This window comes from Elephantulus edwardii, unplaced genomic scaffold, assembly GCF_000299155.1.
Source record: "Elephantulus edwardii isolate Elephantulus edwardi_28Jun2011 unplaced genomic scaffold, EleEdw1.0 scaffold00075, whole genome shotgun sequence".
NCBI lineage: Eukaryota > Metazoa > Chordata > Mammalia > Macroscelidea > Macroscelididae > Elephantulus > Elephantulus edwardii.
The window spans coordinates 13771724-13799702 of record NW_006399825.1 but is presented as its reverse complement, the minus strand read 5'-3'; the positions used below and the strand labels follow the sequence as shown (position 1 = coordinate 13799702).

The 27979-nt window shown below is 41.2% G+C and overlaps 1 protein-coding gene across 1 annotated transcript; it reads left to right on the top strand.

The window, feature by feature from the left end:
• The first annotated feature begins 232 nt into the window (after positions 1-232).
• On the top strand, positions 233-27829 carry MDH1B (malate dehydrogenase 1B, NAD (soluble)). Its single transcript, XM_006889160.1, has 10 exons — positions 233-254; positions 8611-8723; positions 11651-11785; positions 11982-12124; positions 13888-14381; positions 21399-21540; positions 23183-23346; positions 23684-23823; positions 24312-24377; positions 27785-27829. Exons 1-10 carry the CDS (start codon positions 233-235, stop codon positions 27827-27829), a joined length of 1464 nt encoding a protein of 487 aa, XP_006889222.1.
• Positions 27830-27979: the final 150 nt, after the last annotated feature.

Below are 27979 nucleotides of genomic sequence, written 5' to 3'. Positions count from 1 at the left end.
TTTTTAAAAAATGCAGACAGTAAGAAATAAACAAGCAAGGAAGTGAATGAATGACATTTATGTTTGTTTGTGTATCCCAACGTTACCGCTTTAAGGGATTACATTCCACACGGCATCCCCGCGCGTGGCCAATCCCCGAGGTCCGTCTGGGAGTGCGCCTGCGCTAAGTCTGGTGGCCTGGTTGCCTGGAAACCGCGACGCGGGGTCCCAGCCTCAGCATCTTTGCTTGGCCATGGCTAAATTCGTGCTTGCGGGTGAGTGATCCCGACATCGGCCTGCAGATCGCTCAGAGCACTAAAAGCAGCTCACTTGCCGTGAACAATAACCATCTTAACTGATTTCTTACAACTTAGTCTATGCGACCACTCTTTGCATTCTTCTGCTTTCTTTTACTGGACTGCCCGCTTTGGGGCGCTCTCTGTCTCCTGGGACTCAGAATCATGAAGTAATCACGAGTACTGTTGATAAGCTATAATAATTAGGGATCCAAAGTAATTGTATGCCAAAGTAAAATATGCCCAATCCTCTTTTTAAAGTCAAGTAGATTCCAACTCATAGCGATCTTGTGGGCCAGAGAAGAACAGCCTGCAGTAGGGCTGCCAAAGCTGTAGAGGGATTCTTGGTGGTACAGTGGATTGAGCACTGGGATGCTAACCTCCACAGAGTAGCTGGTGAGTCTCTTTAAAGCCCTTAAATGTAGTAACTGAGTGCTTAGCTGGTGTGCCAGCAGAGCTCCTTGGAGTATAGACGAGAGAACTCCTAACCTGAGCGTGAGTTTAGTGATGGACACAGTCGTGCTCGCTGGCAAGTGTTTCAGGTGCTTAGCTGTGAAAGTCTAGCGTCCAGAAGACTATTCCAGACAGCAATAGGAGCAAGAAACCCCACCGCCTAATAGCTGGTCAGGGTCTCTATAAGTCGTGCTTGACTCAAAGTCAATCAACAACAACAACATGGGAAAGGGACATGACCTGAGCTAAAAGAGGAGCAGGCCACCCAAAGGTGCACCAGACAGCGCTGTTGTTGTTGTTGTTATGTGCCGTCGCGTCGCCTGCGACTCATAGCGACCAGACAGCGCAGTGAGTAGTATTTTTAGATCAATGAAAAGTCATCCATATTCTTAACCAGAGAAGTAGCATAGGTTTGCATATAGGAAGTATACGTTGACAGCAATGGGAAGCATGGATTGAAAGCCAGAACTAGGAGGCTGAACAACAGGCTGTTGAACCTACTTCATGCCCTTTACAGCAAGTTTCTTAAATGAACTTCTACTTCAGTCTGGCTTCATTTCTTTCAGAAATTGTCTCCTTACAGAAATTGACTTGAGAAAAGCAATCGATGACTTCTGCAGCAGCTGATTCATCTTTATCTTTCTTGAGGCACAGAGGCCAGCTGAGACCTCTCTCTTCCTAAAATTCCATTTCTTTTGCTTCTTTCTTCATTCAAAGGAGCATTTGTTGATCATTGATGACTGTGAGCTTGCTTGGGATTCAGTGGTAAATAAACTTAGAAAGAATGCTGTGTGCAAGACAGCAGAAGGACAAGGATTATGTCTGTGTTAAGGATTCTTATTCAACCAATTAAAGGCTTCCCAGAGTGAATGCTCTTTTAAAAAATAAAATTTCTATTTTATGCTGGTTTACTTAAAAAGTTCATATACATTGTTTTTCACACTGGATACCTCCCATTTCCTTTACATGCCCTCCTATACATTAAATTGTAAAAACCTATGATTCTTCCTCCTCCCCCCGCTGGGCTCATCATCACCTCTCTGCTCCTACACTACCCCCTCCTTGGGTCCTCATACATGTTTTACTAGTTATCTTTCTATTTCTACAATAATGATCTTATACAGTATTTGTTCTTTTGGGACTGAGTTCACTTAGAAGAATGCTCTTTAATCCCTCCCAAGTTAGGTAGTGAATTACAAAATCATTGCTCCTGCATGTTGTATAGTATCCCATCATGTGAATGTACAATAATTTCTCAATTCACTCGATTATGATTGGATATTTGGGCTGTTTCCATGTTCTTGTGATGGTGAACAACACCTCTCTGAACATAAGAATACAAATATTAAAAAAAATAAATCTCTGTGCCTCAGTTCTAATTTTTTCAGGGTATATTACAAGCAGTGGAATAACTGGGTCTTATGGGATTTCTATGTTCAGCTTTTTGAGGAAATGCCAAACTGCCTTCCAGAGTGGTTGCACCATTTTGCAATCCCACCAACAGTATATAAGAGTGATGAAATTATTTTTAAGCAAAGAACTAAAAGATGAGAAAGAGAAGTTGGGGTGTGGGTATGAGAAAAATGTGGGCATACTGGCAGGTAGTAGGACTGGAGTGAGTGAGGAGAGTTAGTTTAGTGATTAGTGAGAGTCTACAATAAGAAAAGAATTTATATAAACTGAGTAGGACAAAAGCAAAGAGTGCAAGAAAGAGAGTCACAGTGGAGACCAGATTAAGTAATACAGATTTTTCTTAAGTCAAATAGTTTAGACATTATCCCAAGTTCATGGAAAACTTTTGATAGGGAAGAAAATCATCAAATTTGCTTTTGTCAAGATGTTATGGCTATAGCATGGGAGAGAAAGAGAGGATACAAAAAGAACAATAAGAAGACTGTAAATATGGTCCATGAAGGTGCTAATGGTACATTGGGGTAGCTGGTAGCAGACCATTGAGTGCAGAGAGAAATGACTGTATTGGAGAGATATGAAAGAGGCAAAAATGGACTAGCTATTCAAGTGGGTGTCCAACCCTTCAATATGGATTTTAACTCAATGTCAATAAAACAAACGTTCTCACCACTGGACCAACAGGCAACATCATGATGGATAGAGAAAGGATTGAGACTGTCAATGACTTCATCTTATTTGGCTCCACAGTCAATACACTTAGTACCAGCAGCCAGGAGATCTGGAGATGTATTGCACTGAGAAATTCCATAGTCATGGACCTCTCCAAATTACTGAGGAACAATGATGTCATTTTGAAAACTCAGGTATACCTGATTCAGGTTCTGGCCTTTCCAGTGACTTGCTATGCATGTGAGAGCCAGAAAGTGAATAAGGATGACAGAAGAAGAACTGATGCCTTCAAACTCTGATGTTGGAGAAGAGTGCTGAATATCCCATGGTCTGCTAAAAGAATAAACAAATATGTCTTGCAGAAGGTGCAGTTAGAGAGTTCCTTGGAGGCAAAGATGATGAAACTTTGTCTCACATAATTTGGGCATGTTGCTAGGTGAGGCTGTTTCTTGGAAAGGGACATCACGCTTGGGAAGGTAGAGGGACAGTAAAGGAGAGGAAGACTGTCAATGGGTGGGTTGACACAGTGACTGCAGTAACAGGCTTTAGTGTATCAGGGATTGTGAGGATGGCACAGACCAGCACAAGGTTCATATTGGTTATTCATAGGATTGTTATGAATCGTACTTGACAACATCAACCACCACCACAAATCCTGGTGGGTGGAAGATATGAAAGGAAGAAAAAGAAGTGAAAAATTATTTTTCAAATGGTTATTTGAGTAATTCGTGTCATTGAGGGGCAGAAAGAAGGTAGGAAGAGCAGCAGATCTGATGGGAGAGCACTGATAAAATATATCGTAAGCATCCTTATTATCTGTGATACACGGAGAACCAACCATTCCTTCAAGTAGATTCCAGCACATGGCAACTCCCTTTGTGTCAGAATAAAACTGGTGGCCCACTGGTAAGAAGCTGCCTTACAATCCCAAAGGTACACCGTCAAACCCGACAGCTGTTCTACAGAAGAAAGAAGGGCAATTACTGCCTCTGAAAACCCACTGGAGAGTTAGCTATGGGCCCTTCCCAACTAGGTGGCTTAGAGCAACAACAGCAAGCAGTTCAGGAGTCCCAGTGGCACAGAGAATTACACATTGCATGGCTACAGGAACAACTATTGTTCCAGTCTGCCAACTGCTCTGGGCCAGAAAGATACAGCTGTTTATTTGCATAAGGATTTATAGCTTGAGGCCAGTAACAATAGCAAAGTTCAACAAATCAGCAAACAACAAATGCTGACAAGATTTGTGGAAAGATTAGAACCCAACTTCACTGCTGGTGGGAGTGTAAAATGGTGCAACCACTATGGAAGGAGGTCTGGCGCTTTCACAAGAAGTTGGAAATAGAAATACCATTTGACCAGTAATTCCACTACTAGGAAGATACCCTAAAGAAACCAAAACCACCACCCAAACAGATGTATGCACACCCATGTTTATTGTTGTGTTATTCACAATAGCAAAGAGATGGAAGCAACCTAAGTTCCCTTCACCAAAGAAAAGGATAGAAAAACTCTGGCATATTCAGAAAATGGAATACTATGCATCACTGAAAAACTATGAGCTCTTAAAACATTACACAACATTGGTGAGCCTGGAGGACATTATGCTGAGCAAAATATCTCAGTCATAAAAGGACAAATACTCCTAATACCACTGTTATATAGCAGGACTAACATGGGGGATTGGGAGGAAACTAAGAAAAGAGTAGGTAGATAATGAATGTTGCATTGGAACATATGAGAGGAAGAACTGTTTAAAAGGATTATATGATTAGGCATTACATGTATTGCAATAGTCCAGAATAAGAGGTGTACTGTAAAATAGACTGAGGGAGGTGGTGGGAGGAAATTGGGCAACAATGAATGAATATTTAAAAAAAAAAAAAGTAAACTGGGGGATGGGTGATGGAGGAAAATGTGCAACAATAAAAAGCCAACTTTGCTGTAAACTTTTGTTAAAATCACAAATTTTAAAAAAGTTTACAGCTTGAAAACTCTTTAGAGGGATTATATGATGTGAGTCAGAATCAACTCAAGGGTAGTGGGAAATGAGGGGTTTGTAGTTGTTGTTGTTGATTGCCTTTGAGTCCAGTATGACTCATAGTGACCCTATGAACAAAAGGCCCAAAGCCCCTCTACAACTATCTGCATTTATTGAAGTTCATAGAATTTCCAGAAGCAAATTATTTAGGAAGTGGATGCCATTCCTGCTTCCAAAACTGTTAATAGTACGTTATTGTTGTTATGTGCCATTGAGTCATCTGCGATTTATAGCGACCCTATGTACAGCAGCTCTGAACCCTTCCCCGTCCTAAGCCAGTCTCACTAATTCTGACACACCAAACCCCATTGCCCCAGTTACTGCATCTGAGGTCTTCCTCTCTTGTGCTGATCATCCACTCTTCTGAGCATGATGTCTTTCTCCAAGGAGCAATCTCTCCTGGCACCATGACCAAAGCTTCAAAAGCCTAGCCTCCAAGGAAGGACTTGGTTTCACCCTCTCCAAGAAAGGCCTATTTGTTTTCTTGGCAGTCCATGGTATGTTCAAGACTCTTCTTCAGTACCACAAGTCGAAGGCATCTAATCTCCTTCTGTCATCCTTAATCATTGTTCAACTCTCTGAAGAATAACAAGTAATTGTGAAGACCATGGCCTGGATTAGGCATATCTTTGTATCTAGATTGACATCATTGTGCTCTTCAGCACTCTGGAGAGGTCCATGACAGCAGATTTTCCCAATACAAGTCATCTTTTCATTTTCTGACTGCTGGTGGTTTGTAGTTAGTTCTTCATATTGTGTTAGTAGTAGATTACAACACAGGAAGTTAAATCTAGTATAGTACCTACCAGAAGAGAGTAAATATTCTTTATTTTCTGCCCTGCACCAGTCCACATTTTATTACCTAAAGTTTTGACCAGGGTACAGGCCTGCGGTCTTTAAAAATTCATTTGGGGTGCTTGGAAACTCATGTGGCCTTTAGAGAAGTGAGTCGTTGGGTTTTTTCTCTGTGCTGGCTGGGGACTGGCTCTGAAGTGTTTAGTTGCCTGGAAGCCTCTTTCTTGGCCAGTGAGAGCCCAGGATGCAGGCCTGGAGTCTTTGAAAATTCATTTGGGCTCACAAGCATGTGGACCTCAGGCCTGGTTTTAATTGTCTTTGAGATGAACATTCTCCCAAGTGGTACAACACTGTTCTGTCCTTTCTCTGCATTGAGGTAACTTTGGATTTGCTATGATAGTGAATGGTGTGCTATCATGCCACAATGGTTACACGTGATTGATAATGTTTGGTACAGCTCACTGATTAAGACAGGCTTAGAAGCAGGAGTGGCATCCACTTCCTAAACATTCCTGTGAAAACTCTATTAACTTAGAGGAAGGATGACAGTTCTTTTGTTTATAGGTTTGTCACTAGATGGCACTTAACAACAACATATATCACCAAAGCCCTTGCCTCCATATTGGAGTTAGATTAAGTAGCTGGACTCTGTAGATTGGTGCTCTCGTTTTGGTTGAGGATCTGTGTGGATTGTTTGGGTTTTTTTTTAATTTAAGTCTCTCGCTTAGCGTCAACAAGACTTCTTGAGGGGGGCTTATATTTAAAATTGGGCCTGAGGGATTATATTTTAATTCCTTGTTACTATATTTTGAAGGGACATTCTTCTAAATCATACAGCACTCTGGTCTATTTAAATAATCTGGGTTTGCTCTGACACTGAATCTTATACCATTTGGGTTTCAAATGCCATAATGGAACAACTGTGCCAGAGGTGTGCCAAACACCATAATGGCTACCCATCGTGGGCAGTGTTCAGTGGAGTTTCCAGATCGCCTCAAGACTGATTCAGGTTTGGAAGCAGGAGTGACATCCACTTCCTAAACCACATACCTCTGGAAACTCTATGAACTTGGAGTAATGAAGATAATTATAGAAAGGCTCAGGCTTCAGGCCTTTTATTTTGTTGGGCCCAAGGGTCTAGTGTTATTTTATTTTGGAGAAACATTCTTCTAAATTATACAGCACTCCTCTGTCAATTTGCTGTGCAGAAGTAATCTGTTTGCTGTGATGCAAACCTTGTGCCATTGGCGGTCAAATGCCATAATGGCTGCCCATGGTGGACAGTGTTTGGTGGAGCTCCCAGTGTAAAACAGGTTAGGAAGCAGGAGTAGCATACACTTTCTAAACCACATGCCTATGGAAACTCTATGAACTTGGAGAAACGACGATAGTTATAGAAAGGCTTCAGGCCTTTTGTTCATAGGGTCTCTATGAGTCATGCTCGACTCAACAGTAAACAACAACAACAACAAAGTTTTGACTACCTATGAAATTTTTTTTAATCAATGTAATAAAGAGCAAAAGTTTATGTGGCTACAGGATCATACTATCGCATAAAGTTGTTGTTAAATGCCATCGAGTCAACCACGACTCAGGGACCCTATCCACAAGAGCTCTAAACTCTGCTCTATCCTGTGCCAATCTTACTGTCCCTGCCACACCTACCCTCATTACCCCATTTACTGTCAATCCATCTCATCTGGTGTCTTCCTTTCCTATGCTATCCCTCCACCCTTCTTTTTTTTTATTATTAAGTGTGACATTCTTTTTTTTTTTACATTTAAAAAAATTCTTATTAATTTCACTGAAAATTTATAGAGACTTTGGATTTCCATTCATTCATTGTTGCACTTTTCTCCCCTCCCACCCCACCCTCCTAGTACACTACCCTCTTGGAAAGGGAAAAGAAAAATTCTTTCATTGTTTTACAGTCCCTCCCCTGAGATCCACTCCACTATGCAGCCTTCACTCTGGATTCCTGTCATGACAAAAATACCTAACAATTTTCCCTCTTAAACAGTTTTCTCCCTCATCTGTTTCAATGCAGTATACATCATTGAACCCAATCTTCTCAGTCTTCTCCCAACCCCAAGGTCAGTCCTGCTTTACAACAGTGGCACCATGCAGTATTTGTCCTTTTCTGACTAAGATACTTCCCTCAGCATAATGTCCTCCAATTTTGAATAATATTTCATTAGTTCCTTGTTTTTCAATGCAGCATAGTATTCCATCATGTGAATATACCACAGCTTCTCTATCCCTTCATTTTTGATGGGCACTTAGGTTGTTTCCAACTCCTTGCTATTGTGAACAAAGCCGCGATAAACATGGGGGTGCATATATCTGCTTGGATGTCAGTTATGGTCTCTTTGGGGTATATTCCCAGTACTGGAATTGCTGGGTCGAATGGTATCTCTATTTGCAACTTTTTGAGAAAGTGCCACACCACCCACCACAGTGGTTGCACCCCCTCCACCCTTCTAAGCATGTTGTTCTTCTCCGAGGACTGTTCCCTCCTGGCAACATACCCAAAGTATGTGAGACAGATCCTCAAAATCATTCCCTCCAAGGAGCAGCCTGGCTTCAACCTCTCCTGGACATACCTGTTAGTTCTCTTAGCAGTCATAGTCTGTTCATTACTCTTCTCCGGCACTACAACTCAAAGGCATCAATTTTTCTGTACCCTGTGGTTATTGTCCAGCTGTCTGATCAGTCAATTGCATTGTATATTATATATGTGCAGTAATTACTGTATATTATGAGATAGAAAAGTATATCTTAGTGTGCCATGACTATTTCTTTTTTTTTCTATAATTATATTTTATTAATTTTCATAAACATTTACAGAGATTTTGGGTTTCCATTCATTCATTGTTGCAGCCATGACTATTTCTATCACAATATGACACCTTTTAATAATTTCTGTGTGATGAAAGGAAGCATGACTAATTTGAACTCTTCTAGGTAGAGCAGACTGTCCATTTTATGCTAAAGTGGAACTTCTGGCAGACTATTTACAGAAGAATCTTCCTGATTTCAGAGTACATAAAATTACACAGCATCCTGATGCCTGGGAGGTAAGAAATACTACAGATTGGCTTCCAGTAATGAATATTCATTATTCATGTAGTACCGATAGTTGCATACTTAAAAATTCAAGTGCCTATTTACTAGTTTCAAAACATCATTTCTATACGTTTGCTTTATTTGTTCCTCCTTCCTCCAAGTCCCCCACAATACCTACTAAAATAAATGAGGCCCTAACCAGTAAGGAGGTTTGATTTGGCTAACTTCTCACCCCACAGGAATCTAAATAACTTACATTATACAAAAACATCATTATTGATTCATATAGATGTTAGTAACTTGTTTATTTGCAGTTCCTTCTCTGGACCTGTGTTCCTCTAGAAATAGACTGAGACAGACATTTGATTGAAGGAGGTTTACTGGGGAGTGTGAAACGAGATGAGGCAGAAAAGCTGACCAGAGGCCTCAGTGAATCCCACGGAATCTGCAGTATCCCTTCAAATATGTCCCACACTGAACAAGGGGTCTGGAAGTGGGCTGATTCTGGGAGAGGACTTCACCTGAGATGAGAGAAGGCCTCCTCACTGAAAGAAATTCCTTCAGAGCGGTGGAGTCCTAAGCAGCCAGTCCATCCTGTGGCAGAGGGAATGAGCACCTCACTTATGCAGGGGGAGTCCGGTCTGCAGGTGACCGCATCTGCTATAGCCCATCCATTGAGCCTTCTGGGTCCACACGCTCCATAGAACAAGTTCACATCACACCTCCGTGATTCTGGTTGCCATTTTCACTTGGAGAAATCTTTTAAGAGGAATGAGTACTAGTGAAATGAATTTTGGCCTTCCCTGCAGATACTCTCAAGACTGCACTAACACCATCTTTTTTCTCATCTGTTTCTTCTAGCATGCCCTCACCCTCTTCTGGTATAGGTGACTATCCCAGACCTAGTGACCAAGACTTACATCTATATGGTGACTGAGCCCTAAATTCCACTCTCTTTTCAGGGTGTGACCACTGCACTTAGTTAACTGTTGTCAAGATGAGGCAAGAAATACCCGAAGAATCACCTTCAGGATGCCTGGTAGCCCCCTCAGTCTGCACTGGGTGGCTCTCACTCACACGATCCCCATTATCAGATCAATTGATAGGACACTGACTTTTCTGCTTTGCAAGGAGGTCAGAGTAGCAGAATGAAAACCATAGCTTATATCTTAATGGGATTCATCCTGTGTCCCTGGCAGAAACCTTTCACCTCTGGAAATAGGATTTCCCAGATATAAAGTCTAGTTTAGAAGTTCAAACTCCCGCAAGTTGGTTATTGGGAGTGATGATAATTGGAATCACTCTTAATTCTTGGATCTATATATTTTGCATTAAGCACCATAATGATTTAGGATGTAGATTTACAGGCTGAAAAGTGCTTTGCAAGGTGTCCGGTTTTGAGCTAGTACATCTGTATGATATAAACCTAACCCCAGGTGTACCTTGAGTGGGTTTGTTCCATTCCTCAACCAGCCTGACAGGTCCAGGGCGGAGCAAAACACAGTAAGCCCAGCGGACCCCATGTTATTGTGTACAATGAGTTGGAACCAACCCACTGCTGACCCTCCCCCTGGGTTTTCAGAGACAGTCAGTCACACAGGAAGAGACTGTCCATCCTTCTCCCGCAGAGCAGCTGGTGGTTTCGAGCTATACACCTTTGGGATTGCGGTGTAGTTTCTTACCACCAGACCACCTGAGTTCCCTGTGAATCCCATAGTCATGGGCAAACTGCTGAACCTTTATTTCTGAAACGTGGGTCTCTTGGTACAAAGTGGCATTAGTTGGGATCCCATGTTATAGTTGATAGAGACTAGATATCAAGGTGATGTTTTCCCTAATCAATATAATCAGAAAACCTCATATTATGTCGCTCAAAACACTCATTGCCATCATGTTGAAACCTACTCAAAGCTGACCCTCCAGAGCGCTCCACGTCACGTGAGGAGAAATCGCCTCTCTTTCACCTAGGGAACTGCTGGCAGCTCTGAACGGCCAGAGAGGAGCTGCCTTTAGTTATCAGCACCACTCCCTACGGATCACGCAACCAGAGCGCCCTCCAGATCGCTTGTAGCTCATTAATCTGATGGATAGAAAACCTAATCCAAGGATCTGAAATGCAGTATTAAAACGTTAGTGGTTCTCAGTCTGGCATATACAAGAATGAGGGGAAAGGGGGAAAGTTCATTTTTAAATCAATCAAACCCAGTCACTTGGCCTCTTTGTAAATATTTGCACAAGAGCACTTCCTTTCAGTGCCTTGATTTGGTGAATGAATAGAAAGCACATTTTTAGGGGAGCTCTGGTGGCCTAGTGGCAAGAAGCTGCACTGCAATCCCAGAGATATGTGGTTGGAATCCACCAGATGCTCTGCGGGAGAAGCAGGGGCTATCTCCTCCGGTACCAGTCAGATCCAATTTGATGGAACACACACACAGAAAATAATAAAATTGTAAAAAAAGAAAGCACATATTTTACTCAATTAATCAATCAGTTTTTCATTTTAGAGTCTACTTTGTAAGGATAGCTAAATTTTATTATGCCTACATTGTTTTTGTTGTTATGTGCCGTCGAGTCGCTTGCGACTCATAGCGACTCTATGGACAACAGCCCTAAACCCTGCTCTATCCTGTGCCAATCTCATTGCCTCTGACACATCCATCCCGATTACCCCAGTCACTGAATCAATCCACCTCATAGAGGGTCTTCCCCTCCTGCGCTGTCCCTCCACTCTGCCCAGCATGATGTCCCTCTCCAAAGACCTGTCTCTCCTTAGAACAAGTCCAAAGTATGTCAGGCGAAGCCCCAGAATCCTTGCCTCCAAGGAGCAGCCTGATTTAACCCTCTCTCGGATGAATCTATTTGTTTTCTAGTAGAACTAAAATAACAAATTTGTTGAGGCAGATTTAATATATGACTTCATTGGAATGTCCTTCAATAGGAATGGCTTAAAAATATATGTGAGAAGAATAAGTGGAATCACAAGAAGTCCCCCATCATCTGGAGAGAGCTGGTGGATCGTGGAGGAAAGGGTGTACTTTTAGGAGGCTACAATGAGTTCCTGGAGCACGCGCAGGTAACAGGAATGGTTTTTACCTGTTCAGAATCCTGGAACTCTGCCACATTATTTCCTTTCCCAAGTGTCTTGTTTTTCAAGGTTTTCTTCAGTGCTCCTTTTACTCTATTTTACCTTTTAAAGAAAAACTTTCTAGTGCAGCGGCTGTGGATAACTCCCCATTCTCTCACCTGCCTTTTCCTTTCGCAACATTGAGCTTTACTATGGCGTCACCTCGAACATGACGAGTGAACTGATGCTGATGGTTGCTAAAGAAAACCTGGAGACACACATAGAAACCGAGCTGGAGGAGAAATCGCTGAAAGGACCCAGCAGCCCCCTGAAGATATGGATCACCAGGTGGGATGGTCAAGCCCCTGGATTCATGAAATTGCTTTAAGCAGCACAGTGAAGTAGGCTTATGCTAATTCCAATGCAGAATAATATCTTGAGGTTGAGATCTGTACCAGTGTGTCTCTAACAGGCAACACGATTGTACACTGTGTTTGCCTGGAACCTGTTCACTGTGGACGATGAGCCATTACTTCTATGTCTCATGCCCTCTGTCACTCTCCCCGCTCCCCCACTCTTTGCCTTGGTCCCTGCTCTGTCCTTCCTTTCCCCTGCCTCTCACGGTTTCCCTTGCCTTCTTTCCCACTTGCTAGAACTTTCCTTATCTCTTGGGCACTTGTTCTTTGTAACTCTCCTTGTACGTCTGACTCTTTGTATTTTCTTCTCATTTTGTCCCCCTTTTGCTCTACGCCTTAAACACGTTCAGCGGTCACATTTTCTCTCCTTGCTCACCGCTCTCTTCCCATGTCCTTCCCTTTCTCCTGCTTTCCGTCTGTCTCTCACAGCACCCTCCTCACTGAGTGTGTATATATCATCTTGTTTGTGTTGTCATTAGATGCCGTTGAGCTTCTCAACCCTCAGATGAACAGAGCAAAGCCCTGCCTGATCCTGTGTCATCCCCACAACCTTGGCTGTGCTTGAACCCATTGCTGCAGTCACTGTGTCAACCCATCTCATGGAGGCTCCTCCTCTCCTTTGCTGACCCTGTTTTTCCCAGCATCATGTGCTTCTTCAGGGGTCGGTCCTTCTTGATAATCTGCCCAGAGTATGTCAAGTGAAGTCTACCATCTTTCCTTCTACACTACGCGTTGGCTGCACTTCGTCCAACACAGATTGGTTTGTTTTTCTGACAGTCTATGGCATATTCTTCACCAACACCGTGATTCCAAGGCATCTGTTTTTCTTTGGTTTTCCTTCTTCACTGTCCAGTTTTCACATGCGTATGAGCCGATTGAAAATACCATGGCTTAGGTCAAGGGCATCTTAGTCTTGTGAGTGACATCCTTGCTTTTTAGCACTTTACTGAAGCCCTTGATAGCAGATTTTCTCAGTGTAATACATTGTTTGATTTACTGACTGCTGCTTCTATTAATGTTGATGGTCAATCCCATTATACTTAGTAGAGACACTCTTTAAAAATAGTTTATTTTTAAACACTCCAAATACACAAAAGAATTGAGAACCATGCAATAAGCATCCACGAAGCTACCACTGAGACTCACTAAATACTACCCTAGTGTTATATATTTTTATATAGGGCACGAGCTCTGGTGGTGTAGTCTGCAGGGAGTTGAGCTGCTAACCCCAAAGTCATGCCTCTCTGGTGGTTCAAATCCACCAGGAGCTCCAAGGGAGAAAGATGGGCAGTCTCCTCCCAGAGGTTGTACAGCCTTGGGAAGCCAGTGGAAGGGCAGCTGGGGGTTGGCACCAGGTCAATGGCAATGAGTTTGATTTTCCACTCTTCAGGTAGTCTTTTTTAAAAGTTCAAATAGTACACAGAAGCTGTTGAAGCCTATAGAAAATTCCATTTATTTGAAAACCTAGATAAGGACATGTCTTTGTATTTGGGATCATTTCAGAGGTTAGTAATGAGAATTTTTTTTCCTTCTACTTTTCTTGCCTTCACAGTATCCCTGCAGCTGTGCATGCTGATTTTAAACATCCATGTAATTAGTGCACAAGCAAACTTGTCGGCTAAGAATAAAAGTTAAAGGGGTCATATTTATAATCATATTTATAACCCAGGTTTGCTTTTTTTTTTTTTTAATTAGTGCATCGACTTCTACCAGCTACAACCTGATTCCCTTGTTGGCAAGCGGGGAGGTGTTTGGGAAGCATACAGAAATTAGCATATCTCTGTTTAGCAATGAGGACAGAGAGTACCTGACCACCATTCTGCTGGAGGCCCAGGACCTGTTGTCTCCAGTGCTGCAGGACATCACCATCTGCACACAGGTGGAGAAGGCCTTCCTTCAAGCGCACGTGATCATCCTCCTGGACGAGCCAGTGGGGAGGGAGGTGCTCAGCCTGGAAGACTGCATCCGGAGCAACGTTCCTCTGTGCAGGCAGTACGCACGCCTGATTGAGAAAAACGCCCACGAGTCCGTCAGGGTTGTTGTGGGAGGGAAAACCTTCGTGAATCTCAAAACATCCTTGCTGATAAGATACTCCCCGAGCATCGCACACAACATTATCGCCGTGGCGTTGGGAGTAGAAGGGCAAGCGAGAGCTATGCTGGCCAGAAAAATGAAAACAACGCCTTCAGGTGAGTAAATTCCCAGTACTTTTGTTTTAAACCAAACAGCTTTGGAACAGCAAGAAAGGATCAACCTGGGAAAGGATAATCTGGCAATAGCAATTAGCAAATGTTGTTGTTGTTGTTGTTATGTGCCATCGAGTCGCTTGCAACTCATAACGACCCTGTATACAAGAGCCCTAAATGCCGTTCTATCCTGTGCCAACCTAGCCATCTCAAATGTACTCATTCCCTCCACTTCAGTCACAGAATCTATCCCATCTCATCGAAGGTCTTCCTCTCCTGCGCTGCCCCTCTACCCTGCCAAACATGATGTCCCACTCCAAGGACCCTCCCTCCTTGCAATATGCCCAAAGTATGTCAGACAAAGCTTCAGAGTCTTTGACTCCAAGGAGCATTCTGGCTTCACCTTCTCCAGGACAAATCTATTTGTTCTCCTAGCAGACCATGGTATTTTCAACACTCTTCTCCAGTCCCACAGCTCAAAGGCATCAATTCTCTTTCTATCAACCCTATTCACTCATCCTATCCAACTCTCTGACTCTGGCATGTAATTGTGAAGACTATAGCCCGGATCAGGCGCACCATAGTCTCCAGCCTGACATCATTGCTCTTCATTACTCTTGAGAGGTCCCTCACAGCTGACTTTCCCAATGCAGTTCATCTCTTGATTTCCTTGCTGCTGTTACCAAGAGTGTTGACTATGGAGCCAAGTAAACTAAGACTGTTAACTATCTCAATCTCTTCACCATCCATACTGATGCTGCCAATTGGTCCAGTGGTGAGAATCTTTGTTTTCTTGATGTTGAGCTTCAATCCATATAGAAGGCTGCAGTCCTTGACCTTCTGCAGCAAGCACTTCAGGCCTTTCTCAGTTTCAGCAAGCAGGGTTTTGTCATCTGCATAACACAGGTTGTCGATGACTCTTCCACCAATCCTCATGCCACATTCCTCCTTGTACAGACCAGCATCTCAGATGATCTGTTCTGCATACAGATTGAAAAGGTATGGAGACAGGATACATCCTTGATGGACCCCCTTCTTAACTTTGAACCATGTAGTGTCTCCTTGCTCTGTTCTGACCACTGCCTCTTGGTCCAGGTATAGGTTTCACATTAACACAATCAAATATTCTGGGATTCCCATTCTTCTCAGAGTCAGCCACAGCTTTTTGTGATCCACACAGTCAAAAGCCTTTGCATAGTCAATGAAGCACAGATAGATGTTCTTCTGGTATTCTTTGCTTTCTGCCAAGATCCATCTAACATTAGTTATAATATCTCTAGTACCATGACCTCTTTTAAATTCAGCCTGCACATTTGGCAATTCTCTGTTGACATATTGTTCTAAATGCTTTTGGATAATTTTCAGCAGAATCTTTCTTGCATGTGATATTAATGATATTGTTTGATAATTTCCGCACTCTGTTGGGTCACCTTTCTTTGGAATGGGAACAAATATCGATCTCTTCCAGTCAGTTGGCCAGCTGGCTTCCTCCAGATTTCCTGGCACAACTTAGTGAGCACATCCAGGGCAGTGTCTGTTTGTTGAAATAAATCAATTGGTATGCTGTCAACTCCTGGAGCCTTGTTTTTTGCCAATTCCTTCAGAGCAACTTGAACTTCCTCCTTCATCACCATAGGCTCTTGCTCATATGTTATTTCATGAAATTCTGTGTCAGCCAATTCCTTCTGGTACAGTGACTCTGTGTACTCCTTCCATCTTCTCTTGATACTTCCTGGATTGTTTAACATTCTGTCCAAAGGATCCTTAAGTATTGTCACTCATGGCTTGAATTTGTTTTTCAGCTCCTTCAGCTTAAGGAACACTGAGTGAGTTTGGCCCTTTTGATTAGCAAATAGGAACAATATATACAGAAGGAGGAGGGGAGAAAAGGGGAAGGAGAAGGGGAAGAGGGAAATGATAATCACATAAAACCCAGGGATCTGAATGAGTGTATAAAGCACAATGTTCATGAATTCTAAAAAGGTCAATAGTAATTATATAAAGCAAAAAGTGTATGAATGAGTAGAATATACAATGTATATGAATGAAGCACAATGTATATGGATGACTGTTTACGTTGCTGCAAATGACGGTAAAATGTGTTTCTAAGCAAGGATGTCAATTTAAAAGTGTGCAGCAACGCGTTAAAAACCAATTTTAAAAACGGCTTTTAAAAAAACCACAACCAAACATCTGGGAAAATTGAATCCTTTGTAATTATTCTGTATATCTGGAAATAGGAAGCGGGTGTCAAGACAAAACATTAAATTGTGTGATTTAAGTACTTTGCAAACATTTTTAACTGGATTTTATGGTTTACTAATTGTGCCCATAGTTGCAAACATTGTTGTTGTTGTTAGGTGCTATTGAGTCAAGTACAACTCATAGGGACTCTATCAAGAACAGACCTGAATTCTGCCCTATCCTGTGCCATTTTTATCTTCTCTGACACACGTGAGCCCATTGCAGAATTCACTGCATCAGTCCCTCATGTCTTCTTATCTTTGCTGATACCACTTCAAACATGAAATATTCCTTTCCAAGGACTAGACTTTCCTAGCAACATGTTCAGAGTATGAGAGTGAAGCTTCACCGTCTTTGCCTCCAGAAGCACTCTGGTTGCACCTTCTATAAGTGATATCTGTTTGTTCTTTTGGCAGTCCATGGAATATTTTCTCCAACACTAGCAGTCAAAGACATCAGTTTTTCTACTGTCATGCTTATTCATAGTCCAGCTTTCAGACTTGTAGCAACTGATTGAAAAGAACATGGCCTGAATCAGGCACAACTTAGTCTTCAAACTGACATCATTGCCTATCAGTATTTTGGGGAAACTCCTCATAGCAGACTTGCCCAGTGCAATACATTTCCTGCTTTCCTGACTTCTGGTACCAAGGGTGTTGATTGTTGATCCAAGTAAGATGAGATCATTGACAGCTTCAGTCTTTTCTCCATGTATCATGAAGTTGTCAAAAATGTAGTGAATGCATGAAGATTGATATTCTAGGCATTAGTGAACTAACGTGGAATGGAATGGGCCATTTTGAATCAGTCAGTCATATAATCTATAGCACTGGGAGTGAACAACTGAAGAAGAATGGTTTTTCATTCATAATTAAGAATACAGTTCCAACATATAACCTAAAATGCAAAAATTAGGAAACAAAATATTTACTATAATAAGTGCTCTGCTATTAAAGGAACCATTTGAAGGGTATTATTTTTCTTCTCCTGTGACAATAACAGCAAAGATGTCAATGGTTTTTAAAACATACAGCAGGGCTGTGAAAAAAGTGGCCCCAGTCCTCTTCTCACACATGTGACCCTAAACAATTATACCGCCTTGCTGTGCCCTGGTTTCCTCATATTACAATAAGGATATTAACCAGACTAAGAATGATAGAAGAAGAATTGATGCCTTTGAGTTGCCAAGGGAAGAAACAGGTTTGTCCTGAAGAGGGTGAAACCAAGTTTCTCCTTGGAGGCTAGAATTTTGATGCTCTTTCTCACATACTTGGGGCATGGTGCTAGAGGGGATCAGTCCTTGGAAAAGGCCATCATGCTCAGAAGGGTGTAAGGACAACACAGGAGAGGAAGACCCTGGATGAGATGGATTGATACAGTAACTAGAATAATGGGGTAGATATGTTAGAGGCAGTGAGATTGGCTTAGGATAGGACATAGGGGTCACTATGAGTTGCAGGTGACTCAGTGGCACATAACAACAACAATAACAATATTATTATTTCTAAAGTATCTCAATGAAGATTGGCCAGCACTTGATGAGACTTTGAGAAGTTATTAAATATCCACTTGGATTGTGATATCCATCCGTTTCTGCTTCTATTAATCTTCTATGGACATGAGAGTCACAAGGATGAGACTTGATGAGAAAATGGATTGTGGTACTGAATAAGAGAGCTTGCAGCTAATATATTTTAGCAGTTTGTGTCCTTAGAAGGAGCTGATAGATCAGCGTCCACTGGGAAGGCAAGGAGGTGTAGGGCATTTCTTCAAGGAAAATTTGCAATATGAACCTCTAATGCACTGAATCAGGGGAGTGGAACTTAGTGAGCCCCTAAAGAGACTAGCAAGAACTAGAGCATTTCTTTTTTTTATAAAGAAAGCCTCGAAAGAAGAATGTATTGATTTCTTGCATATAAAGCATTAGTGTCTTATTGCAGGGCCCAGACTTGGCAAATGGATGCTAACGTTACTTAATAGAAACGAAAACATTCCTGATTATTGTATCTCTGTTGCCTACCTTTCATTTACACATGTCAGCACCCATGTACCACAAAAGGTGATAGACACACTGATGAAAAGTGTTAAGAAGAAGAAGTGACACAAAAGTTTAAGGGCATGAGGAGGGTCAAGGGGTTTTCAACGAGGAAGCTGCTGTCTTGGGGATCAGCCAGCACCTTAAAATCTAAACCCAGCTCTACTCCAAGCCAAGAAAAATCTAAGAAGCAGGAAAGGAAAGAAAAAAGTGGAGGAAGGTTTGGTAAAAGAAAAGGTTTTAGAAGGACAGAGTTGTCAGTGAAGTAGCAAAAAAAGGCAGAAATGAGCTAATGGTGCGCATCTTATTTTGGTCCTCATGTAATGCTCAAAGGAATATCACAAAGTGTACCCTTTAAAATGCAAATCTACTTTCTCATGATTCTGGAGAGTAGAAATGCAGGTCAAGGTGCTGCCAGGGCTGTGATCTCATTCATGTCCTTCCTTTTGGCTTCCGGTAGCCCAGGGCACTTCTCGGCATTCCTCGGCTAGTAGACATGCCATCTTCACCCTGCCTGCGACTCTGTTTCTGTGTCTGTCCTTCTCTTTGCAAAGTTGGAGATAAAAATGCATCTCTTCAAAGCAGGAGTGGCATCCACTTCTGAAATACCTTGCCTCTAGAAACCCTATGAACCTGGAGAAAGGACGAAAGTTATACAGGTGTCCAGGTCTTTTTTTCATGAGTTGCCTACGACTTGATGGCACTTAACAAAATTTTGATGTGACTTCATTCACTTCACAAACATCATCTGCAAAAAATAATCAGTCAATTCTCTCTCCTCAAGCATAAATTCTCAGGTTCAGGGTTTAGGGTGTCAGCATATACTTTAGAGGAACACAATTCTTTCCATTCTAGTATCAGATATTTTCCAAAGAACTAAACCCCTGGTCATTAGTAATCAATGCATCAAAACTGTTTTGAACCAATGACCTTTCAGTTAGAAACCCAGCCCTTCTGGCATTGGGGTGGGGGTAAGACTGAGAAAAACTGGATGAAATATGTTTACGGCATTGAAGTCTATGGGGGAGAGAATAGTCTAAAAGTATTATATTTTAGGGCATTATTTTTATCGTAGGAGTACGCAATGAGGGTTGCAGAGTGGATTATATTTGGGGGTAGGAGGTGGGGTTTGGGGAGGTGCGGGGGGGGATTGTGTACCAATGAGGGAGTTGTTCTTTTGCTTTTCAAGGAGAGGAGCAAACTGGGGGGTGGGGGGAGGGGTTTGTGCGGGGAGAAGGGTGCAACAATGAATGAATGGAATTCCAAAATCTCTGTAGATGTTCATTGAAATGAAAAATAAACTAAATTAAAATTTAAAAAAAAAAGAAACCCAGCCCTTAACCATTGTGCCAACATAGCTCCTTTCAAAGCTATTTTGGAGATGGATTCTCATGCACTCTATCAAGCAGAAACTTCGATTTCTTTGTCCTCTTATTACTCTTCATAGAAGGCTTCTTTATGTGATAATTGCCAGCCCAACTTAGAAACCGAGTATTTGATGTGGTGGGTGGAAAACAAGTGTGAACATCATTACTTCCCTTGACTACACACGGGAAAGCTCGAGCTCGCTTTGCTTGTTGGGTAATCTGACACTGAGTGGAAACCAAGCACCAGAAGTGCCTCACAGCCAGAAGATATTCAGTAACAGCTTGTTCACCAGGTGTCCCTTTCGGATACCAAACCCCACTATCATTCAGTCAACTGACTCATAGCAGCCCTCCAAAAAGACACTACAAGGAGTCTTCCCTTCTTTCCCCTGCAGAGTAGCAGGGGGATTCAAACTGTTCACCTTTCACTTACCCACTAGATCTTCTTAGGGTTTCCTTAGGATGCTCTTTTTTATACAGACTTCATCTTTAAGGAGATGAAGCCCACTGGAAGCATTAAGTTCCCCCAGTGTTTTACTGCCGTCTAGACACAAGATCAGTCGTCAAACCAATGCAGACAAAAGGCACGTGTTAATTCTCTTCTCCCTCCTGCCGCCCACTCCACTTCTCTTTCTTGTCATATAAGGTTAAGACCAACACCAGCGATGTAATTTATAGTAGCAATTCTTTCAAGGGACATTCTCTTACTCTTTTAATTACATTTTGTATGCATAGCCCTTCACAGAACACTACTGTTGTTGTTAGTTGCCATTGAGTCGAGTATGATTCATAGCGACCCTATGAACAACAGACCAGAATGCTGTCCTGCTGGTGCCATCCTTATCTCCTCTGACACACTTGAACCCGTTTCTGCAGTCATTGTTTTAATCCATCTCACTGGGGAGTCTTCCTTTCTTATGCTGACTCTCCCTTTCCCAGGAACAGCCTCCTCTAGAAATAGGTTCAAAGTATGAGAGATGGAGCCTCATCATCCTTACGTCCAAGGAGCACTATGGTTGCATTTTTCCCAAGACATATTTGTTCTTTTGACAGACCATGGGATAGTCAGCACCTTTCTCCAACAGTGCAACTCAAAGGCATCAATTCTTCATCTGTCACCCTTATTCATTGCCCAACTCTCAGATGCATAGCAGGTGATTGAAAAGACCATGGTCTGAATCAGGAGTTACCAAATCCACTCCTAGGAATTGCCAAATCCTGATGATTAGGGGACTAACCATATCACTCGTACATTTTTAGGGAATGTAAATGTAGATTCATTTTATACCAAAAGACCAATCCTAAAATGAACAAACAAGGTTTCAGGCAATTTTTATGTGTTATTATGTATATATTTTTTCTTTTTCTTTACAGAAATAAAAAATGTGATAATTTGGGGAAATATCAGTGGAAACAACTATGTTGATCTGAGGAAAACTGTTGTCTACAGATATAAGAGTGCCATTGTGGGGCCTCCTCACTATGCACGACCTGTTCTACATGTGATTTTTGATAGGTACAGTATATTTTTAAGTCAAGTACACTATTAGTAGTAAATATCTATCTACTAGTTGCTATAACCTTTAAAATAATTTTGTAAATATTTGCACAAACATAACTTACATTCCTCATACTCATTTTTGCCTGTTCTATTTATTCAACAAACAGAAAATTCTATTCAGCTAGTCAATCTCTACCCCAGTTTTTCATTTTTTAAAATCATGGTCTTTTGTGGTTCAACTCATTCATAAAAGTAGTATCACATTTACATTTTCATTAAAATGGGCTTAAGTAAAGTGAATCTTAATGAACGTAAAGCTAGAAATGTATGTCAAAGTTGAAATTAATTGAAAAATGTCCAGAAACAAGGAGCTAAGCTGGTGAGCAGGCCCAGGCCACACCCAGTGCCCACTCCTGGCTCAGGCAGAATTGAGAGATGGGAAGAAGCATGGTCTCTTGGGCCAGGCTCCTTGGGTTGGGATTCTCACCTAGCCACATAATAGCTGTGTGACTTTAGACGAGTTACTTAACCTCTCTGTGGTTAACCTTTCATACTTGACATGAAAATGTTAACACAGTATGAGCCTTACAGGATTGTGGGGAATATTAATGGGGTCATATAAATTATACATTTAGAGTTATGTTGTTGTCATAAGGGGTCACTGAGTATGATTCATAGCAACCCTGTGAGCAATAGATCTGAATGCAGTTATATCCTGTGCCATCCTCATCATCTGGGGCACACTGAGCCCATCTGATGCCTGGGTAGGGAGCATTGAATGGAGTTCTCTAATGCAGTGTCTATGGAGGTATATGCTCCATTTTCAGCTGCTTGATTCTCTTGGTGCAGAAAGGAATATAGACAGATATGGTTCATTTTTGTGTGTACCATCAAATCAGATTTGACTGGTATAAGAGGGCATTGTCCCTCCTTTTCCAGAAGAGCATCTGGTGGATTTGAACCGTACACCTCTGGGACTGCAGTGCAGCTTCTTGCCACTAGGCCACCAGAGCTCACCTGATACGGTTTATTTTTAAGTCAAGTACATTAACAATATTAAATACCTGCATGATACTTTAGATCTCAGATGGTAAGAACACAGTTGTTTCTCTAATTATCTATGTCAATAATTCAGTACTTGATTAGTTTATTAAAATGATGACTGCTTCAGGATATATTATTGTCTGTCATCATTTAATCAATTATAACTCATGATGTTGTGTGTGTACAGAATATAACTGCTTTGTAGGGCTTCTAAAGCTGTGACCTTTCAGAAGCAGACCAACAGACATGGCTTCTGAGGCACCTCCGTGAGTTCAAACTGCTAACCCTATGAGTGGTATTCAGGTGATTAACTGTTTGTGCCAGCGTGGGAGTCCCCTCCATCACGCAACATGATAGATGTAGACCAAACTGTCTGTTATGAAAAGAACTGTGCCTGCAGCCTTGGACCTTTGAGCGATTTCCCGTGTTCCCCATTTATGTAACTATGTTTTTCAGCCTGACGTTTTGAAGCAAATTCTGAAAGGGCAAAGAGAGAGCCATGTTAATCTTCTGATTGTGGATGTGCCCCTGTACCCAGCTTTGTTGACCAGAGGAATACACTTGTCCATTCCCATTCCTTTCTGCCTCATAAAATGTGTTCTCTCTCCTACAGTGAGTGGATAAACAAAGAGTTTGTGACAACTCTTAAAAACTTGTCAGCCACAGGGAAGCAATTTGGAGGCATTTTAGCTGCACACAGCATAGCCACTACGTTGAAATACTGGTTCCATGGCTCACCACCAGGGGAGATCGTTTCTTTAGGAGTATTGAGTGAAGGTAAATGGGTGTTTTTCAGATCTTAAACTATTTAAAGAGCATATCCAAGTGAGAAAGCCAAGAACCATTGCCATTAAGCTGACTGATTCCTGCCATTAAGCTGACACACAGTCAGTTAATGTCCCTGGAGGACAGAGTAGAGCTGCCCATGAGTTTCTAAGGCCACCAGGAAAATCCTTCTCTAGCCTGTGTGTTTCAGTCTTCTCTGCTAATTGAGTCCTAGAAGTTAAATTTGATAATTACTATCAATAATAATAATAATAGTGAACATGCGTATCTGACTGCCTTTAATAGATGTGGTTTATTTTTTCTGAGTTCTCTGTTTTGCTCACTCCAGGGCAGTTTGGTATTCCTGAAGGGATTGTCTTTTCTATGCCTGTGAAATTTGAGAATGGAACTTGGGTGGTTCTTACAGATCTTGAGGATCTTGAAATAAATGAACAAATAATGACCAGAATGACAAGTGATCTAATTCAGGTAATGTCACAAGAGATAGTAGGAAGATTACTTGGATAATGCTTTTAAATAGGTTTCCCAAGCTACTAAATACATTGATTTTCTGTGAGCTTCATCTGGGATCTTAGTCATAAGCATAATTTTTTAAAAACAATAAAAGTTTGAAGTAATAAAAAAAATCTTTCATTGTTATTGAGTAGGAACTGACTCACAGCTGACTCTCTATTTCTGAGACTAGAAATTGCATGGGAGGAGACTGTCTTTCTCCCTCAGATCCCCCACTGGGAGATTCCGATCACCAAACAGCCTTGGTCTTTGGGCTGGCAACATAACTCCCTCTGGACTGAGCCACCAAAGCTTCCTCATAGGCAAAAGAATTTGTAATTCCTGCCTGATATGTTAAATATATCTGCTGGTTATATACAAATTTAAAAGGAAACTGTTTTCCCTACTAAAAATATAGTAGTAATTGTGATAATTAATTTTCTGATTATGTAATTTTTCAACAGGAACATCTTGTTGCATTTGGAGATGTTTTATATTTTAAGCCTTACAAATCAGGTAATCTCTTAAATGTGATTTTAAGAAAATTTTGTGTCTATTAAAAAATGTATTGTTGTTGATGTTGTTGTTGTTGTTGTTATGTACTGTCAAGCCAGAACTGACCCATAGCTGACCCTTCATCTGGTTTTCAGAGCTAGTTAATTGAATGGGACGAGATTGCCCATCCTTCTGCAGAGCAGCTGGTGGATTTGAACCATGTGTCTTTGGGAATGCAATGCAGCTTCTTGCCACTAGGCCATTAGAGAACCCTATTGAAAGTGTATTAGAACACTTAGATGTGAATTACTATTTAGTATGTTGTTGTTGTTGTTATGTGCCAATTAGTTGACTTCAACTCGTAGCACAAGAGCTCTGAACTCTGCTCTATCTTGAGCTAATCTCAATACCTCTGACATTTTTATCCACATTTTATCAAATGTGAAGTAACTGCTGATAAAATAAACTGTCAGTTCTATTTGTCCTTTGAGATAAAACAACTCAGAAGAATGCTCAAGAAATCATATATTTAAAACACTGTGATCTTATAAATTTTGCATATGCCATATTTTTACTTTTAAATACCTTTTTAAAAAAATACTATAAATCACAATAATGTTATTTTTTTTCTTAATGACATTTTATCTATTTGTAAACTCTTAAGGAAGTTCTTTGACTTGCCACTCATTCCTTTGGCTTAAAGAAAATTTTTATCTTATATGTGGAAATAGAAATAAAGAAATTAATCCTTTTATTTAAGAAGCATTAATACCCTTTCAGAGCACAAAATTTTCTCCTGCCATTAATATTCACTGAGTTCCTACTATAAACTAGTGCTCATTCATTACTGTTAAGTCAGAATCCACTCCTAACTGACCAACCCTCCATGCAGTTTTTGGCGACTATAAATTACATAGGAGGAAATTGTCCAGTCTCCCTTCAGCTGCCTTGTCGACTCAAAAGCCAAAGAAGTATCACATTTGGGTTTACAGCACAACTTCCTATGGACTAGAGAAATAAAGGGCAAATAAGATTAGCTTGATTTTGTCTTCTTGGAATCCATCATTCATGAAGGGAGCGTGCTGTAAACAAGGGACAATATTTGTAAGGCCCTGGATGTGCTCACCAGTCTATGCCAAGAAATTTGAAAGACAGGTAACTGACTGGAAGACATTTATAAAGAAGTGATCCAAGAGAATGTGGAAATTATTAAATAATATCGTGACTATCGCATACAAGTAAAATTTTGCTGAAGATTATGAAAAAAAACAAAACCAATCACTAGAACAATACACAGACAAGAGAACTGCCAGAAATTCAAGCTGGATGCAGAAGAGGTTGTGGCAAGAGGGATATCATTGTTGATGTCAGATCAGCACATACGAGAAAGATGACTATTTGTGTTTTATTGACTATGCAAAGGCTTTTTACCGTGTGGATTATAACAAATTATGGCTAACATTGAGAAGAATGCAAATCCCAGAACATTTAACTGTGCTCATGTGAAACCCACATACAGAACAAGAAGCTCTTAACAGAACAAGGGAATACTGCACAGGTTAAAATCTGGAAGGGTGTGCCTTAGGGTTGTATCCCTTCACTACACCTGTGCAATCTGTATGCCAAGTAAATCATTTGAGAAGCTGGACTAATTGAAAAAGAATGTGACATCAGGAGCGGAAGACAACTCATTAGCAACCGCATTCTGTAGATCACAATTATGCCTAGTGAAAGTCAAGGGGACTCAAAATATTTGGTGCAGTAGAGCAAACACTATAATCTTCTATATGAACTAAATATCAACAAGAAAACAAAAATCTTCACCACTGAGCCTATAGGCAGCAGATCATGATAGATGGAGATAGATTAAAATTGTCAGCAACTTTGTTTTACTTAGCTCCACAGTCAACACCTATAATACCAGCAGTCAAGAAATCAAAAGACATGCAACATTAGGAAAATCTATTGTTAAGACCTCTGAGGCATAAGTATGTTAGTCTAAAGACTAAGTTGCACCTCATGCAAGCCATGCTTTTTTTTTTTCAGTTGCTTTGTACACATTTGAAAATTGGACAATGAGTAAAGATTCCAGAAATAGGGTCAGACCTTTGAGCTACTGTGTTGAAGAACAGTACTGCATATCCCTTGGACTCTGAAAAGAACAAACAAGTCTGTCTTGGAGGAAGTGTAACCAGGGTTGTAGTTAGAGGCAAGGGTGGTGAAACATTGCCTAACATGTTTTGGGCTTGTTGTCAGAAGAATCTATCCTAAGAAAAAGACATCATGCTTGGAAAAGTGGAACGTCAGAGAGGAAGACCTTAAACAAGACAGACTGACACAGTGACTGTAACAAAGGACTTCAGAATGTCAGAAAAGGGGAGGATGGTGGAGCATAGGAGAAGTTCAGATCTGTTCACAGGTCTGTTGTGTGTCTTAGTTGACTGGATGGCTCCTATGGTGGAGCACAGGAGAAGTTCAGATCTGTTCGCAGGTTTGCTGTGCATCTTGGTTGACTGGATGGCTCCTAACAACAACAGCATAGTTGTAAAGATAGTTAGGAATAAGAAATACGAGTTTCTGTTCCGTGAGAGTTTATGCCTAAGGCATAAAGAAAGGACTTGAGGTGGGCAAGCAATAACAATTTATTTGAAAAATTGTAAAGGAAAAAGAAAACTGGAATGGTTGAAGCCTAAGCAGATGAACCTGAGAAATTAAGTCACAGAGAGTAAATGCAAAAGCGACATTTGGCTGGAGAGGAAGTAGACCAGATTTCTTGTTAGTTTGGAGAATAGATTGGAATAGAAAAGGTTATCTGCAGTAAGATAGATATTAGAAGGCTGGTGCAGAGATATAAGGAAGAGAGGATTACAGCCGATTCCAGATGAGATCCAGTAAATCGAAGCTTGAAAGTGTCCCACTGGAGCTGGGTCATTTGTGACTTTGTGGAGAACAGTTGTGGAATGGGGAAGGCGGCAGTGAGGCTGGAGTGGGAAGGATGGACTTCAGTAGAGGAGGGCAGGCCCTGGCTTCAGGAGCCACAGCCTGGTCAGTAGGCTTAATTCTACTAGTAGGCTAGTAGAATATGCCAGGTGCCTGAGACCACAGTGGAGGCCCCATCAGGACTTTTCAAGATAGACTTGTTCAGGAAAGACTTCCTGGAGGAAGTACCCTCTGAAATGAATCATGAAAAGAAAGAAGGATTTAGTCCAAATAGAGATGAATGAGAGCCTTGATTCTTTCAGAGGGAACAACACACACAGAGGCACCTTTGAGCCTTGCCCAAAACGTGCTTCCAGAAATTTCAAAACCAGAGCATTGACAATAACCAGAATTCTGAGCACTCTTACAGTATGGACTTTTCTGCTTATTAACATAATGAGATGACTCACTTATGAGGTTCATTTGATCTTTTCAGTTAATATTTGATTCACTTCTTTTTCAGGCACTGACAAATAAAAAACTTAGAGACCTCATCCATCAAAGATGATAACAGTGAAGATAAAAGTCTCACAGGTGGTTGGTTTACTGAATTAGAAACACACACACACACACACACACACACACACGTCCAAGTAATAAAACTGTCTGAGATTTGATCACCATTAGTTAAAAGATGCATGGGAGAAGGATGGGCAAT

Coding starts and splice junctions, on each gene's coding strand:
- MDH1B (XM_006889160.1), top strand. CDS start 233: ATGGCTAAATTCGTGCTTGCGG. Junction 8,724..11,650: donor AGCATCCTGATGCCTGGGAG/GTAAGAAATACT, acceptor GTCCTTCAATAG/GAATGGCTTAAAAATATATG. Junction 21,541..23,182: donor CTACATGTGATTTTTGATAG/GTACAGTATATT, acceptor TCTCTCCTACAG/TGAGTGGATAAACAAAGAGT.